At 41.9% G+C, this 15,836-nt stretch overlaps 1 protein-coding gene across 1 annotated transcript; it reads right to left on the reverse strand.

Annotated features, from left to right (window-relative positions):
- Positions 1,612–6,834, reverse strand: LOC8054399. Its single transcript, XM_021456937.1, has 5 exons — positions 6,666–6,834; positions 4,371–6,509; positions 3,023–3,083; positions 2,717–2,940; positions 1,612–2,172 (listed from the first exon to the last, which is right to left on the reverse strand). Exons 2-5 carry the CDS (start codon positions 6,425–6,427, stop codon positions 2,118–2,120), a joined length of 2,397 nt encoding a protein of 798 aa, XP_021312612.1. The 5' UTR covers positions 6,428–6,509; positions 6,666–6,834; the 3' UTR covers positions 1,612–2,117.

The raw sequence follows: 15,836 nt of genomic DNA on the forward strand, positions 1-15,836 counted from the left end.
ACTCTCACGGAGTACTAAGATACACTAGTTTTGTCCTTGAATCGCCTACGGAGTGTGGCACGTGTGTGTGTTTTGGCGAATGGGAGTGTGACACTACTTCAGACTGCACACCGCGAATGCTGCTGCTGAATTCATCGGTGGACACGACTTTGTTCGCGATCCATAGTTTTATAGACAAAAGATGAGTTTGTGGATCGATAGTTTTTAGTAAAGAAACTGACAAAAGATGAGCAGAACAGGACAAGAAGAATCCCTGCAAAGCGACAATGGGGCGCGTATTTCCACTGGATTTGACCCTGGCCGTAGATTCGGTAGGATTGGCACTTTAGCAGCGCTGTGTACCCTATCCTATCGGAGGCGGCAATGCTAACGCTTTCGAGTCTGTCCGCACTAGCTGCATGCTTGCTGCTGATAGTGCAGCCGTGGAAGAAACGGCGATGCCATGTTTCCTAATCCTGCCGATAACCTTCTTTAAACATGGAGATGTAAAAAGGTGTTTGGTTGAAGTTGTTAAAGTTTAATAGGTACTATAGCATTTTTATTTTATTTGAAAATTAGTGTCCAATTCTAAACTGATTAGACTCAAAAAAAATCGTCTTACAAATTACTCTCTAACTGTGTTTTTAATTTCATAAATAATCTATATTTAATATTTCATATATATATTCAAATATTTGATGTGACAGACAGTAAACTTTACCGATCAGTAAGAACCGCTCTTGTATGACTTGTCGAGGCGCTGCAACGCAGCAATGCTGGTTGCTTCACACGAATGACAGCTCAGTGGGGGTGGTTGCTTCACAGGAATGACAGCTCAGTGGGGGACAGAGGCTTATCAGGAGAGTTAGGGCCTGTTTAGCTAAACAGCCAAAACTTTTAGAGAAATGAGCACTTTTTGGAAGAATTGATCTAAACAGAGGCTTGTAAAACTTGGCTGTAAAGATTTGGAATTTGGGATCTTGGAGCCCCAAAACTGTATAAACTTGCTTAGGGACCCGTGTCATGTGTCTTGCAGACAAAAAAAAATTTGGAAAGCATCTAAACACCTAACACCTATTTGAATGTAAAGTTTACGATGTAAAAATTTAGGATCTAAACAGGCCCTTAGAAAGATCAGCCCGGCTCAATCAGTGCAAGTACAGTAGATGGCTCCCAACTCCAGCATCCAAACCAGCAGCAACTATCACCAGACACCAGTGTACTTGCATAAATTGTCTTGTCGCCGAGTCAACAGGAACTAGACGTCAGTCACCTGTGACTTTGATGCTCTCAATCTCAGGCACTTGTTTATACACTGGTTCTTCGTGTATCTGCAACTGCAAGGGACCCATTCATGAGTTATTCATGCAAGGGACACATTCAATCTGACTCTAAAAAGTCATGGTTAAAAGTACTGTTCGCTGAATTTTTTATAAGAGAAAAAGCTGTTGAATAGTTAGCAGATTTTCTGGTGTATACTGTGCCTGCGCAACTCCACGTCCATGCCTGTGGTTTTGAAAACCGTAGGCATCAGATTCACAACAGCACCCCATCAGGTCTGATGAATACAGTTGAATGGTAGATGGCCAGGGGCGTTTCAGCCTTCAACATAAGACTCGAACAGGGTTCAGGAGAGCCGAAAGCCAATCATATCGGCAAGAGTTTCATGAATCAAGAGCACATATATACATATAAAAAAATGTTAGGGGAAGCATATCTCTACCAATATATTACAAGCCGACAATGGCTCATACATCTAACAACACTTATGTTGCCTGTGATGGGGCAATGTACCGACAATGATAACACATTTGAGGAATAGCATGTACAGGCAGAGCAGTGAAGTTAAGAACTGCCTGATAGACTAGAGTCACTAGCAAACGTGCTTTCCATTAAAGTAATGGAATTAGCAGGAGGGATACTATTGGTAGTTAAGGCATTAGACCACATTATCTTGGCTTCTTGAGTGCCACCCTTCGCTTCACACCAAGGATCTTAAGTATTGCTTGTAGAGCTCCAGTCCAATTCAGAGAAATCTGAGATTTAATACCACAATCCGCAGAAATCATAGGTTTGCACCCCATGGTAATCTTTGAAGAGTGTACTATTAGCAAAGCCAAGACCTGTACTAGAACCAGTTATCTAAACTCTTCAGGGACGTGCATGCCAAAACCACGCTTCAACTTCTCAATCCTATTCAATAACAAGTAGATAACTGTAAGTAGATTATCATATTGGAACAGTCAGACCTATAAAAGCATGCATGCGCTGGAAGTTAAATAGTAAGATGCATGCCCTCAGAAAACTAATGACATATCCGCTTGATGATCTCAGATTTGATATTTTCACTTGTAGTGCTGGGTTTGGTAATTTGTAAGAATAGCTCGAAATTGGTTGTTTTGTTTTATGAGTAACCCCAAAGCAGTTTCGGGGGTGCATGGTTTAAATATGGATCAGCATGCCCTTTCTGGTCCAACAATTCTAACCTGCAAAGAATTCATAAGATAACTAGGAATAGATACACAAAAGCCAATTGTTTTAAGGGGGGGTTCAAGACTTGAAGGGTAGGTTAAATGGAGCATTTTTCTAGTGGCGTTGAAATGGAGATTGAACATGGAAGCTTATGGGAGGGTAAGACTGGGAGCTTGTCATATTAGATCTATCTGACAGCTCTAGGTTAAAGTGCAAGACAAAATTAAATAATTTTTCAAATAGCATGCATAAAATGTGAACTTACGTGGGAGCAAGTTTTCCAAGACTGCGTAGTTTTTTCCCAGTTGCTTCATCAATTACATTTCCTGACATCTCAATAGAATATGACTTTCCAGATATCCGCGGTAATCCTCTTCCTACAAGTAAATCTAAATCTCTCTGGTGCAGTTCTCTGCCATTGACAAAAACACCAGTATCCCCACCGGCACAATCTCTGGCCATCGGATAATTAAATTCTCTAATAAATGGCTGCAAAGCAACAAGAGTATTCATGAGAAGAAAAAAATCTAAGAGCAGTAGAACATCCTTATGTAGAAAGAACTCAGCTTACAGGGACAATGCCGATACACTCTCGTCCCATGACACCCCAAAAACCAGCACGGTAGTCGTACCTAAGTTATCAACAGAAGAGAGATGTCAACATTTAGCATTTTCTCAAACAAAAGGAATTCCAAAATACACTAACAAAACTAATGGTACAATACTTATAATTAGGGTTCAATAGTGCACGCTTCAGATTGATATGACCAATGCATCATTATCCATGCCAAAATAATTCTCTAGCCAAGCTAAAAAAGCTACAGGTAAAAATCAATCCAACAGTTCAGTGAACTGTGTCACTGTTGATTCAACCTAAAGGTAAGAAGTTCAGAAGGCTTACACAGCTACACCTACACGAACATATTTGAAATACTACATGACTACTAGAAAATATAATTTCAGCTAGATAAAAAATAAGATAACAGTCAACAGATCAAAGCAATTCTGACTATATAATTACATTGCAGGAGGTAATGACAATGGCACCAGGCAGAGTAGAGATTGTATCCAAGCAAACATTTGAATGCTTGGATAAAAGCAGTGATCATATGTACTTGGCACAATCAATAATAGGGGAGGGAGCAATTTGCAAGTTCTATGATGTATTGCATTGAGCTATACTCCCTCCATGTTCCTGAAGGAAGTCATTTTGGACATCGACACAATCTCCAAAATTAATTTTAACTGTTACTTTTTTGCTATAAAAAATTATAAAATATAGTAAGTATATACTTACCATAAAACTACATTTCAAGATGAATCTACTTATATCACTTCCATATTTTCAAACTTAACCCAAAAGAATTTATTTGTTAGTCAAAATTTAAAATATTCGACTTAAGACAACCTCAAAACGACTTCCTTTAGGAACATGGAGGAAAGTAGGCATTTAGTGGGGGCACTAGCAACGCCAAATAAGAATGAAGTTTTCAGCAGGGCTTGATTCTTTGGCAGCAAGCAGGTAGGCAAAATCCTGTCTAGATGTCAAATATTCAAATATGAAAAATGAGTTGATTGCTAAAAACTGAGCTTATTGCTGTAGAAAGTACAATCAAGATGAAGATCAGGCACACCACACACTACTAGAAACAAAGCATGCACAGTTGACTTGGGAAAGAATCCCAAAGGATCTGCCAGTCTTATATAGAACTAAATGTCCATAACATCTCCTCATGTCCTTCACCATGATTTTCTGTCACTGTCAATAAATCAGATTTTGGCTAAACATGTGGTGATGTTTTTTGGTTCTCCTAACTATGAATCCACGCCTTTCAGAATAGAATAAACTAGTTCAAGTGATGCACACTAAAACCAATATTGCAAACTGTAAATCAATAAAATACTACAAAAACACTTACCAATATGAACCTGGATCAACAGGACCAGCTTTCTTCTCTGCCTTCTTAAGGGCTCTTTCAGAGATTGGATGACCATTAATTGAAACCTTAACACTGTCCATGGACTTATTTAATAAAGAAAGGTCCTTGAAACCCTTCTTCAAGAAACCAGCAAAAAATGATGAATCCCCACTCTTACCGGTTGAGGACTGGTCTTCATCTAACCCAGTCTCTGAGGAACCACGAGAAAACCCAGAATTTGTCCGCTCATTAATTGATGAACCACTCCCTGCTTGGGAATTGGCATCCTCAATAAATGGCTGCTGCAATTTCCCGTTATCTTCTTCGATTTTCAGCTCTTCATGTCTCAAACTTATGCTTCCAGTTCCTATGAAATCTTTATTATTTTCATCACAATTGTTGTGAATACTCTCAGCTCCAAGAACACAATTTTCATCTCCTTTGACCTTTGGCTCATATTTATTCCATGTGTCCTCACCTCCGGGGCTGCTATCGTCATCTTTAATATTCATACACTCATACTTTTCACTTCCATCTACTAGACTACTAGCGTCATCTTCTCCACTATTCTGCCTGTATGTTTTGCTACTATCCTCAACATTGCAACAGTCATCTTCCTTGCTCTTGCTCTTCTGTTCATAACTTCTGTATGACCTTTCATCTTCAGTGGCATCTTTGTCATCTTCATTGCTCTCCTGTTTGCTTCTTGTACTAATGCCCACATCATACTCATCACTAACATCATACTCTCCTTTGCAAGTTAGGTCTGATCTGTAAGGCATGCCTTGATCATCCTCATCGTTACCATTTTCTTGGGCACACAATGGGTCAACAAGTTTGTCCTCTAAAGCTGGAGATCGTGGGCCAAGTGGACCATCTACAGAAGGCTCCACCTTGCAGTCTGCCTCCCTCTCACACAATATATCCTTTGGGCTACCAATGTCTACAGACCTACTTGGAGAGAAAGAGAGACCCTCAGCTTTTGACTGAATGCTTCTAGTTGAACCACACTCTTTTTCAATCCTGTCATTACTCATGGTCGAAGAAAGTGAATTATCATCGGTGAAATCCATGTTGTTTTGCATGTTGCTATGATCAATTGAATTGTAGAACATAGAATTGAAATCCTCATGGCGTTGATGGGCAGAATCTCTCCTCATCTGGTCACTTGAGCATTGCTCCATTTCAGGAGCATATAAGGATGATGATGGCACAAAGGGAATACCATTTTCTTCTTCATGCTTCAAACTAATTATCTGACAACAAGATCCACATTGAAACCGATTCTGCTTCCTCCCTATGCATTTTCCCATAGGCATCTGCAGTAGTTTATAACATGAACTGCATACAGAGAAAGGTGCAGCACCATCCACTGGACGGCAGATATGTTCTGCCTTTTTCCTGAAGTACTCTGCCCTCCTCTTTGATACAGACCGATGAGAGTAAAGTGATGACGCCACAGACCTCCTATCATAATCGGATGACACTGATGGCGACCTCTGGAACCGGTATGATTCATGCTGCCCGGCAAAGTATCTCGCCATTGGGATGTTCTCCTCTTGCTGCAAAGGCCTCTGCCCATGAAGACAGTGTGGACAGGCACACCCATAGTGATGGTAGCCCCCAGGCCCCATCCCACCGTTCTCCGACTGCCTCCCAGTCGCAGGGTACTGGCGGTAGTGCCCACTAGACTGCCGCACATACCTTTCCCCATGTTCAGGGCGTGGCGGTGCGTATGGGCTCGGTGGTGGCAAGCCGTGCCCATACCGCCCGCCATAGCGGGAGCGGTGGTACGCCGGCAGAGGCGGTGGCTCAAGTTGCTCGGGGAGCATGGAGACCGCACGTCGGCTGACCCTGCGGTGCTCCCGCGGCTGGCCGACGACGTTGCAGGAGCGCGTGATCTGGTCCCTGAGCTCGTCCAGCTTGCGCAGCAGCTCGACGGGGTCCTGCTGCAGCGCGGGCCAGTCCGCGCCGCCGCCCCTCGGGTCGCTGCATTGCGGCCGCTCCTCCACCCCAATCCTCCGCCTGTACTTCATCTCCTTGAGATCGCTCCCCATGGTGGGCGCCGCGTCCCCGCCGAGGCGAGGCTGCTCCGTGCTCCCACTTTTCCCCACCGGATCGGCAAGCACTGGCGTTATCCTGCACGAAGTTCCGCGACGCGGAGCGAAATTCGTAGAGGGGTTAGAGCGGTAAACGAGCAGATCAGAGGGGGCCCCGAGGGGGCGGTGGGGAATGGAGTAAGATCTGTCGGTTTTGTACGGGAGAGAGAGGCGGGGATGCGGGAACGCCTCTTACCTTGAGACGGAGCTCGCTGCTGCTAGGCTACGGCGCGGGGACGTGGCGGCGCCGCCAGTTCTCCATTAGGGTTTCGTCCCGCGGGTCGAGGAGTCCGCCATGAGAGAGGGAGATTGAGAGAGAGCAGAGTAGTGTCTGCGAGCGGCGGCAGTGTCTGCGTTGTAACCGAGACGATGAGGGAGCCAAGTGAAAGAACCATTTTATATAGCCGCGGGCTCCCCAGGGACCTTTTCGCGATATCTGAGTTCCCGGGGGGCCGGCCCCGGGCGCCGCGGAGTTACGTGGGGATGTGGTCCGCCCTTTTGGAACGATCTAGCCGCGCCGCTGACGCGAGGGGTCAAAGACGCGGGCCCACCTGGAGGCGAGCGCCCGGTGTGGGCCCACCACGGGCCCTCACAGCTGGCGCCTGGCGGGGAGCAGGCGTGCGTGGCGGCTTCGGTTTCTTCTTCTCCGAGACTCCCATTCTCTATTTCTCCGTTTTAAAAAAGAACACTAAAAAAATAGGCTTTGTTTAGTTTAAAAAAATTTGTAAAATAGATACTATAGTCATTTTGTCTGTATTTGACAAATATTATTTAATCATACACTAACTAGTCTCAAAAATTTGTCTCACAAATTACAGGCAAACTGTGTAATTAGTTATTATCTTTGTCTACATTTAATGCTCTATGCATACGCCGTAAAATTTCGATGTAATGAGAAATCTGAAATTTTTGCAAAAATTTTTAGAACTAAACAAGACCTAGGGCCTTGTTTACTTCCACCTAAAAACCCAAAATTTTTTAAGATTCCCGCACATCAAATCTTTAGACGCATGCATGGAGTATTAAATATAGACGAAAATAAAAACTAATTACACAGTTTTATCGAAATTTACGAGACGAGTCTTTTGAGCCTAGTTAGTCTATGATTGGACAATACTTACCACAAACAAACGAATGTGCTATAGTATCGTGAAATTTTTTACTTCGAAAACTAAACACGGCCCTATGAGTACTATTTATTTATTTATCAACGACTTGCCCATCGTATGAACATGGACATGGACGTGATTAGTGTGGTACGGTGATTAGTTCGGTAAAGCTTGCAATTCTCCGAACTTTGTTAACGTAAACGTCGCAACGGGGACCGGAATTAAATAGGGGGTTGCTTGGAGGAGGGAATATGGTGTGCGATTGGTTATCGATGAAAGGGATTTGGGGCTTGCATGTGTTGGTTGGGCGTTGAAGGAGGCATAGTGTAGTGCTTTTCACAACAGATTGTGTGTAAGCAAGCTACTGTGTATAAGCGACTGAACATTTGGATTTATACAGGAGTAGATTGTGATTAGCTGTATGTATGAATGATGCGTGTACTGGATCTAGCTAAGGCCAGACAGCGGTGGCAAATCTAGCCGAAAACATCACGAGTGTCAACTTCAATAAATAATTAATGATATGATTTTCTTTTTGAGATCTGATAAAGGATTTAGAAATTTCATCAGGGTTGGCGGACCCTGGTAAACCTCCCTAGATCTGCCCTTGACAGAAAAACAGAAACAAAGATCGTACAATTCTTGAGATGTCCACGCCCCTTGCTCACAGTTTCACATCAGTATAGTAAAAATTCCCATGTTACAATAAGAAAATGACTGAAATCGATCTAATAAAATGGTATACGTATCTGCATTCATCTTCAGGCCTTGTTTAGTTCCAAAAAAATTTGTAAAATTTTTCAGATTTCCCGTCACATCAAATCTTTAGACACATGCATGAAGTATTAAATATAGACAAAAATAAAAACTAATTGCACAGTTTGGTCGGAATTGACGAGACGAATCTTTTGAGCCTAGTTACTCCATGATTGGACAATATTTGTCAAATACAAACGAAAAAGCTACAGTGTCGATTTTGCAAAATATTTTAGAACTAAGGCCTTGTTTAGTTCCGAAAAAAATTTGCATTTCGCTACTGTAGCACTTTTGTTTTTATTTGACAAATATTGTCCAATCATGAACTAACTAGGATCAAAAGATTTATCTCGTGATTTACATACAAACTTTGTAATTAGTTTTTGTTTTCGTCTATATTTAATGCTTCATGCATGTGCCGCAAAATTTGATGTGACGGAAAATCTTGAAATTTTTTGGATTTCGGGGTGAACTAAAAAAGGCCTAAACAAGGCCTCAGTTTAAACCTTCTCATTTTTTCAACCAGATCTTTGCTTCAACTAAATAGTGTTGCAATTTAAAGCGGGTAGTGTAGCCAGCATGTTTCATTGGACCACACTCCACACGCCCTGTGGCACGGCCTCACGAGAGACCTGACTGCACATGTGCGACGCCATATGCATGCGAGTGGAGCTCGCATGTGAGCCGTTCGACGTGACATGAGTACCATGGCCTTTTGTAGCTGTACCACTGTTTTTCGTCACTTCTAGAACGCCGAATTTTATAGGTGGCAGCGTCTCAGTGAACAAAAGCATTTATGGGCCTGTCTGAACAATATCAGCGGTTTCCTTCATCCCAAGTATACTTAGGCCTTGTTTAGTTCATAAAAAAAACTAAAAACTTTTAAGATTCCCGTCACATCGAATCTTTCGGCACATAGATGGAACATTAAATATAGATGAAAATAAAAATTAATTGTACAGTTTGTCTGTAAATCATAAGACGAATCTTTAAAACCTAGTTACTCCATAATTGGACAATGTTTGTCAAATAAAAACGAAAGTGCTACCGTATCAAAATCCAAAAATTTTCGCATCTAAACAAGGCCTTAGGCCTTGTTAGATCACCTAAAATTCAAAAACTTTTTAAGATTCTTCATTACATTAAATCTTGCGGTACATACATAGAACATTAAATATAGACGAAAATAAAAAACTAATTGTATAGTTTATCTGTAATTTACGAGACGAATCTTTTAAATCTACTTAATTTATAGTTGGATAATAATTATCAAATACAAATGAAAGTACTATAATGTCAAAATCCAAAAACTTTTCGAAACTAAACAAGGCCTTAATGTATGGAGCATATGAGACGCTCAACCCCTAATGGCTTCTCCGATAATCAGCTCAAATAGCAAGTTTGGCAAAGCTCCCAAAAGCAACTTTCATATTGAATCTATTCTCTGAAATGAACTCAGATTTGAAAGCTGAAAAAAATAGCTTATATGATTCACTCTACACATAGTCACGATATGCATAGACCGATTTTATCCTAGAAAATCATAGAAAAAACACTTTTATTAGAGAATTACTTCTCTTAGAAAATCAGCTTCCACAAAAACCATAGATTTTTTTTCTTTTTTGGCGAAGGCGAAAAACATAGAGTTGAAGGAGCACTACCAACATACCATAGGCTAGAAGAATGAGGGGCTAAAAACATGAGGAATAAGAGGACAGCTAGGCTTTTGTCACTCTAATACTAGGGCCTTGTTTGGTTTCCATCCCAAGACTGTTCAGCCCATCATATCGAATGTTTGGACACATACATATAGAATTAAATATAGATTAAAAAATAACTAATTATATAATTTGTATGTATTTTGCGAGATGAATGTGTTAAACCTAATTAGTTCGTGATTGGACATTAATCGCTATAGTTACAAATGTGCTACAGTATCCAAAAACTTTTCTTTTGCGAACTAAACAAGGCGTAAAAAGACATTGTTGGTCTACTCAGTACTTTTCAACAAATGAACATTGTTTTTCTCTCATAACAAATCTACATAAACACTAGCAGTAGCACAAGATAAATTTCAGCGAAGCGACTTCTTTTTTAGACAATGTATAAAATTCGGCTTCATCCCTTACAAGCAAGAAAATTAGACCAATTATTACATATATGTTTGCCATAACAGAAACTGAATCCAACTAGAACTTAATCCTAACATCAAAAGCCATCTAAAGAAAGCAAAGAATTACAAATCTGTCGCTTCTAGCGGTCGGCACACATGACTGATGTGCTCTTTGTTTTCTTCACGGCATTCCAAAACCAATGTGCTTCCCTAAATAAAACATGCAAAAATGTTTTAGATTGGCATTTGCCAAAAATAACTTTATTTCTTGTAAGTCATATTGTTTAGAAAACAGCAACACCCACTGATAGCAAAAGAGCATTGCACATCTATTGAAAAATTAGAAACTTTACTGGGTGGTCGCAAACTTAAAATAGTATATCGCATGCCAAAAGAATTTATAGTATAAACACAGTCAAAGAATATATGTGAATTGTTTTGTCCCTGCAATAAAAGGCACAAAACTTGTTCCCGTTCCAAATCCTTTTTGCTAGGTTATATTTGGTTAGAACAATATCCTATGAAACCTTAAATAAGAAATTCCCATGAAACCAAAAAAAGATCTCAAAATTTTAAAGGCAAACTAAGACGCCAAACAACATGTGAAACCTTAATACAAGTGTCTGTGCATATCATCCTAGCTAGAAACATTACTAAATTAACACATTATTTTATATTGTTAGTATTATGATGAGTCGATTTTTTTGTCGCATTTTTTTTACACAAAAAACGTTGGTATCCTATTTTAGTCGGTTCATACACTACTACAAGAAAACTTAACCGTGGCAGGCTTTTTGCATTTACCGTGGCAATTTTTGCAACCACCTCGGCATAAGGTCACGGTTAATAAAGCATTAACGGAGGCATTTATTTGCCCGCCATAGTAAATAATTTAGAAAAATAAAAAAATGAAAAAGCCCATAGACGAGCCCGTTGAGCCCATCGATGGGCCCGCTAAGCCTAATCCGCCGTTGTCGCTACCGTTGCCGCTACCGCCGTCCTCGCTGTCCTCGTAGCCAGTGATGAGGTAGGGGGCAGATCCATGTTCGGGGATGAGGTGGCAGCCAGATCCGCCTCTGGGGACAAGGTGGGCCTGGTTCCGCTGTTAGAGCAATGATGAATCGAGCCGCATCACATCAACTATAGAACTTACACTAAATTGACTAGTGAAAAAAACCGTACTAGACCCTACGTCCTTACATTCTATTTAGGATTAGGAATAGGAGGCGCTCTTAGTTTAGTTTGGTAGAACGCGGGTCTCCAAAACGTTGGTTCCTCAATCAAGTTTTCAATGGAGAAAGAAACTCGGATTGGGTGCGAGTTAGGAATCTCCCTCGATTAGCAAGGGCAAAGGGTTATTCTCTAGCCCATCATCTCGTGGCAAGAATTGCTCGAGGAACTCTCCTCGTTTGAGGACAAGGTGGCGGCGGGATCCACCGCCGGAGTCGAGGTGGAGGCTAGGTCTACCGCCGAGGAAGACGTAGGGACGCATCCGGTGCCAGGGATGATGGGGCCTGTAAGATGAGATGAAGCCAAGGAAGAGGTGGTGGCCGAATCCGCCGTCGGAGTTGAGGTGCAGGCCGGATTTTCCGCCGAGGAAGAGGTGGGTGCGGATCCACCGTTGGGGACTAGGGGGCTCACGCTCGCCGCTGATTTGGAGCTGTGCCACCGTGAGAGGGGCAGCAGCGTGGTTGAGAGAGAGAGGGAGGAGGGGCCGGTGAGAGAGGAGGAGGGGCTGGTGATGGAGAGGGGCTATGTTGTGTCTGCGCAGTATGTCGGAAAAGGGAAGGACACAATGAGAGTTTGGACGTGTGGGAGTGAAGCCCTAAGTGAGTATATATACACTGAGTGTGCTATCGGGCTGAGATGGGTTGTTTGGGCTCTAAAATGGGTTAGTATTATTCGAGACGAGCCTTATAGTGTGCCCCCTCGGTTAATCGATTTTGCGAGGCGGTTTTTATAACTGCCTCGGTTAATAAAAAATGACCGCCTAGGCGGTTGGAAATGTTGCCCACCTCGAAGGCCTATTTCAAAAGGCCTCGTAAAATATTTTTTTTAGTATGGCTCCACTTCACTAGTGAAGTTGTTTTTTAGGGCTTCAGCTCAATGAACAACTCTATCGATGGAGCTAGAGTCGTTTTGGTAAATCGTTTGACAAAACAGCTTATTCCTTAAAATATGCTCTCACAGAACGCCACGTAGGATGAGGTAAAGCTAGGAGAAGCCACTATTTTTTTTTGTCTCCTTCGCACTCTAAAACTCTATAAAAGTATATTTTTAGAGACTTTATTGGTGGAATTTTTTATTTTATCATATTTGGTAGAAAACGGCTCCTAAACCTGTTGGAAAAGCCTTGGCAAACGGTACACCGTCATTTTATTTTTCATGTGCTATCGCAGGTTCGCAATCGCGATCCGTGCTTCTAGACAACCCGATGTTTCTGTGGCTGGCATGGCATCGGTCCAGAGGCGGACGGTTAACAGAAAGCTTCTACCGTGACGTATGGAGCATGGAGTCCTGTGGACGCGAACGTTTCCGTGTCCCCTTCGTCGTAAGATGGACTGCAACCGGATGCGTTCCGTGCCCTGAGATGAGAACGTCGCGCGGATGCTTTATCCGCCGCGCCACCGATTGCCGTTTGCTGGCCTGCCTCCGACGCGCTTGCGCTTGGCGGAGACGTGGACCGTGGCTCTGTCTTTCACTTGGGCAAGGACGGACACGATAGATAGATTCCAACCAAAAAAAAACGGGACAAGAAGCTATCGGTCGAGATCAGACACGGAGGAAAACGAGCCGTGTAAAAGCAGCCTCTACTTTGTTGAATTTCTACTTGTCCCAACCGGCAACAGCCAGCTACTAGTTGCGCACCACACACACAGGTCCTCCTGAATTGGTGAAAGGTTGTTGTTTAGGACTTGTTTAGTTCATAAAAAACCAAAAACTTTTCAAAATTCTTCGTTACATCGAATCTTGCAGCACATGCTTGGAGCATTAAATATAGATAAAAACAAAAATTAATTGCACAGTTTGTCTGTAAATCGCAAAACGAATCTTTTAAGCCTAGTTACTAGATAATTATACAATGTTTGTCAAATAAAAATAAAAATGGTACAATGTCAAAATCAAGAAAACTTTTTTGGATTTAAACAAGACCTTATATTGATGTACTTGTAGTCTGAAAGACGAAAACAGCCTTACGAAAGACGAAAATAACCTTATAATTTTCTTGTAGGGTTATTATGTTCTCACCCTTATTTTGAAGTCTAATTATGATTTTATTCCCGTTTTGTCACTATTGTGATTTTACCATTGCTTTTGTGAAAATGATACTTCAGTTTACCCCTACTCCGTGAATGGGTAACGATGTCAAATGGGTAATAGTGACAAAAACGAGAATAAAATTATAATTAGACTTTAAAATAAGGGTAAAAACGTAATAGCCCTTTTTCTTTTACTATGTATAAGTATCTATCTATCTATGAAATATAAATGTAACTCACTGGTTGGATCATGTGCTCTCCTGTTGTTTCATTCAGGGGCGCTTGGTTGGTGGAAGTGCTTTCGCCGTCCCTGTTGTTACCGTGTCTGTACCGCCCACCCATTCATCTCTCACTACACTCCATCACAAGTGATAAGGAAAATAAGAATCCTGTACTGTTTAAAAACTTTTCAAAATTCTTCTTCATATAGAATCTTATGGCACATACATAGAGTATTAAATATAAATAAAAATAATAACTAATTTTACAGTTTATCGATACGTATCTTTTAAACATAATTAGTTTATAATTAGATAATAATATTAAATACAAATGAAAATACTATAGTACTTAATTTTTTTTATCCAAACAACTAAACAAGAGCCTTGTCACAAGATTTAATGTGACGAAAAATATGAAAATTTTTACAAAATATTTTAGGAACTATAAACAAGGCCAAGGCCTTTGTACACCGAGGAGATGGACTGCATTGAGACGGAGGCGGGAGGCGCACGCACGCACGCACGCAGCTTTTACTACGACGCGGCCGAAAGGAGTAGGAGGGGACGGTCACACGGGGACAGGACAAGAGAATGCGCCGGACCGACGGGTGGTAGCTCCGGTGCGGTTGCTGCTGTCCTGTCCGTCCTCTCGCCTCCCCGTGGTCGGTTGTCCGTGGACGGAGTCAATGCTTGTCCCGGGCACCGGTGGATCCGTGGATGCAACTCGTCTGCCGCTCTGCTCTCATCAGATCAGCGTCTCCGACAGTAGTGCTCGCCTCCACTCCATCAGCAGCAGAGCCCTCCGTCCCAATGTGTCGGCAGCGGCAAGCCCCAGCCGCGTCATGGAGTACGATGTGTTTGGTTTCCCCACGAAGCAACAAATCAAATTAAATGTGCTAATCAGGTGACATGAGCGAGCCTTCTAAAACTTGGCAAGGGAAGTCCAGTGTGTGTGACTGTCGATGGCGAGCGGCCTAATGGTAGGCGCGCCGCACGGTGCAGTGTGCAGGACGTACTCTATTTAGGCCTTCGCCATGTTTAGTTCACCGTAAAAGTTTTTCAAGATTTTCCGTCACATCGAATCTTGTGGCACATGAATGAAACATAGATGAAAACTAAAACTAATTACACAATTTAGCTGTAAATCACAAGACGAATCTTTTGATCCTAGTTAGTCTATAATTTGATAATATTTGTCACAAACAAACGAAAGTGCTACAGTACCGAAAACTTTTCACTTTTCAGAACTAAACAAGGCCCTTGTTTAGTTTCACCAAAAAATCAAAAACCTTTTAAGATTTTTCGTCACATCGAATTTTGTGGCACATGTATGGAATACTAAATATAGACGAAAAAAAATTAATTACACAGTTTGACTGTAATTTGCGAGACGAATCTTTTGAGCCTAGTTGGTCCTTGATTGTACAATATTTGTCAAATACAAACGAAAGTGCTACAATAGCCAAAACTAAATTTTTTCGTGAACTAAAAAAGGCCTTAATTTGATGCTGTGGTGTAGTGCAGTGGCCGTGACGCGAGTACGCGACGCGACACGTTCTTTGGCGGCTTGATGAGGCACCGGCACTGGAAGGGATCGGAGTATAGTCAACGATTGCAGCGCGGTCCAGATGGAGGCGCGAGCGCGCACGCAGCTTTTAGTCAATGCTTTGGCGGCAAGCTGCAGCTTTGCAAAGAGCCAAAGACCATTCCCAACCGCAAGTCAGCAGTCGTCAGACTGTACACGTTTATGCAGCGGCTTGCCGGCTTCAGCGCTTCGGCCTTGTTTACTTCAAAAAATTTTGCAAAATAAAAATAGTAGCATTTTCGTTTGTATTTGATAAATATCGTCCAATTATAGACTAACTAGGCTTAAAAGATTCGTCTCGTCAATTCCAACCAAACTGTACA

The sequence above is a fragment of the Sorghum bicolor genome, chromosome 3, assembly GCF_000003195.3.
Source record: "Sorghum bicolor cultivar BTx623 chromosome 3, Sorghum_bicolor_NCBIv3, whole genome shotgun sequence".
NCBI lineage: Eukaryota > Viridiplantae > Streptophyta > Magnoliopsida > Poales > Poaceae > Sorghum > Sorghum bicolor.

What these genes read in the sequence shown, in the direction of transcription:
- LOC8054399 (XM_021456937.1), bottom strand. Translation starts at nt 6,427, where the DNA reads ATGGGGAGCGATCTCAAGGAGATGAAGTACAGGCGGAGGATTGGGGTG. An exon ending in GTTGATCCAGGTTCATATTG is followed by an intron (nt 3,084 to 4,370) that starts GTAAGTGTTTTT and finishes TTGATAACTTAG; the next exon opens with GTACGACTACCGTGCTGGTT. An exon ending in CTTGGAAAACTTGCTCCCAC is followed by an intron (nt 2,173 to 2,716) that starts GTAAGTTCACAT and finishes GTTATTGAATAG; the next exon opens with GATTGAGAAGTTGAAGCGTG.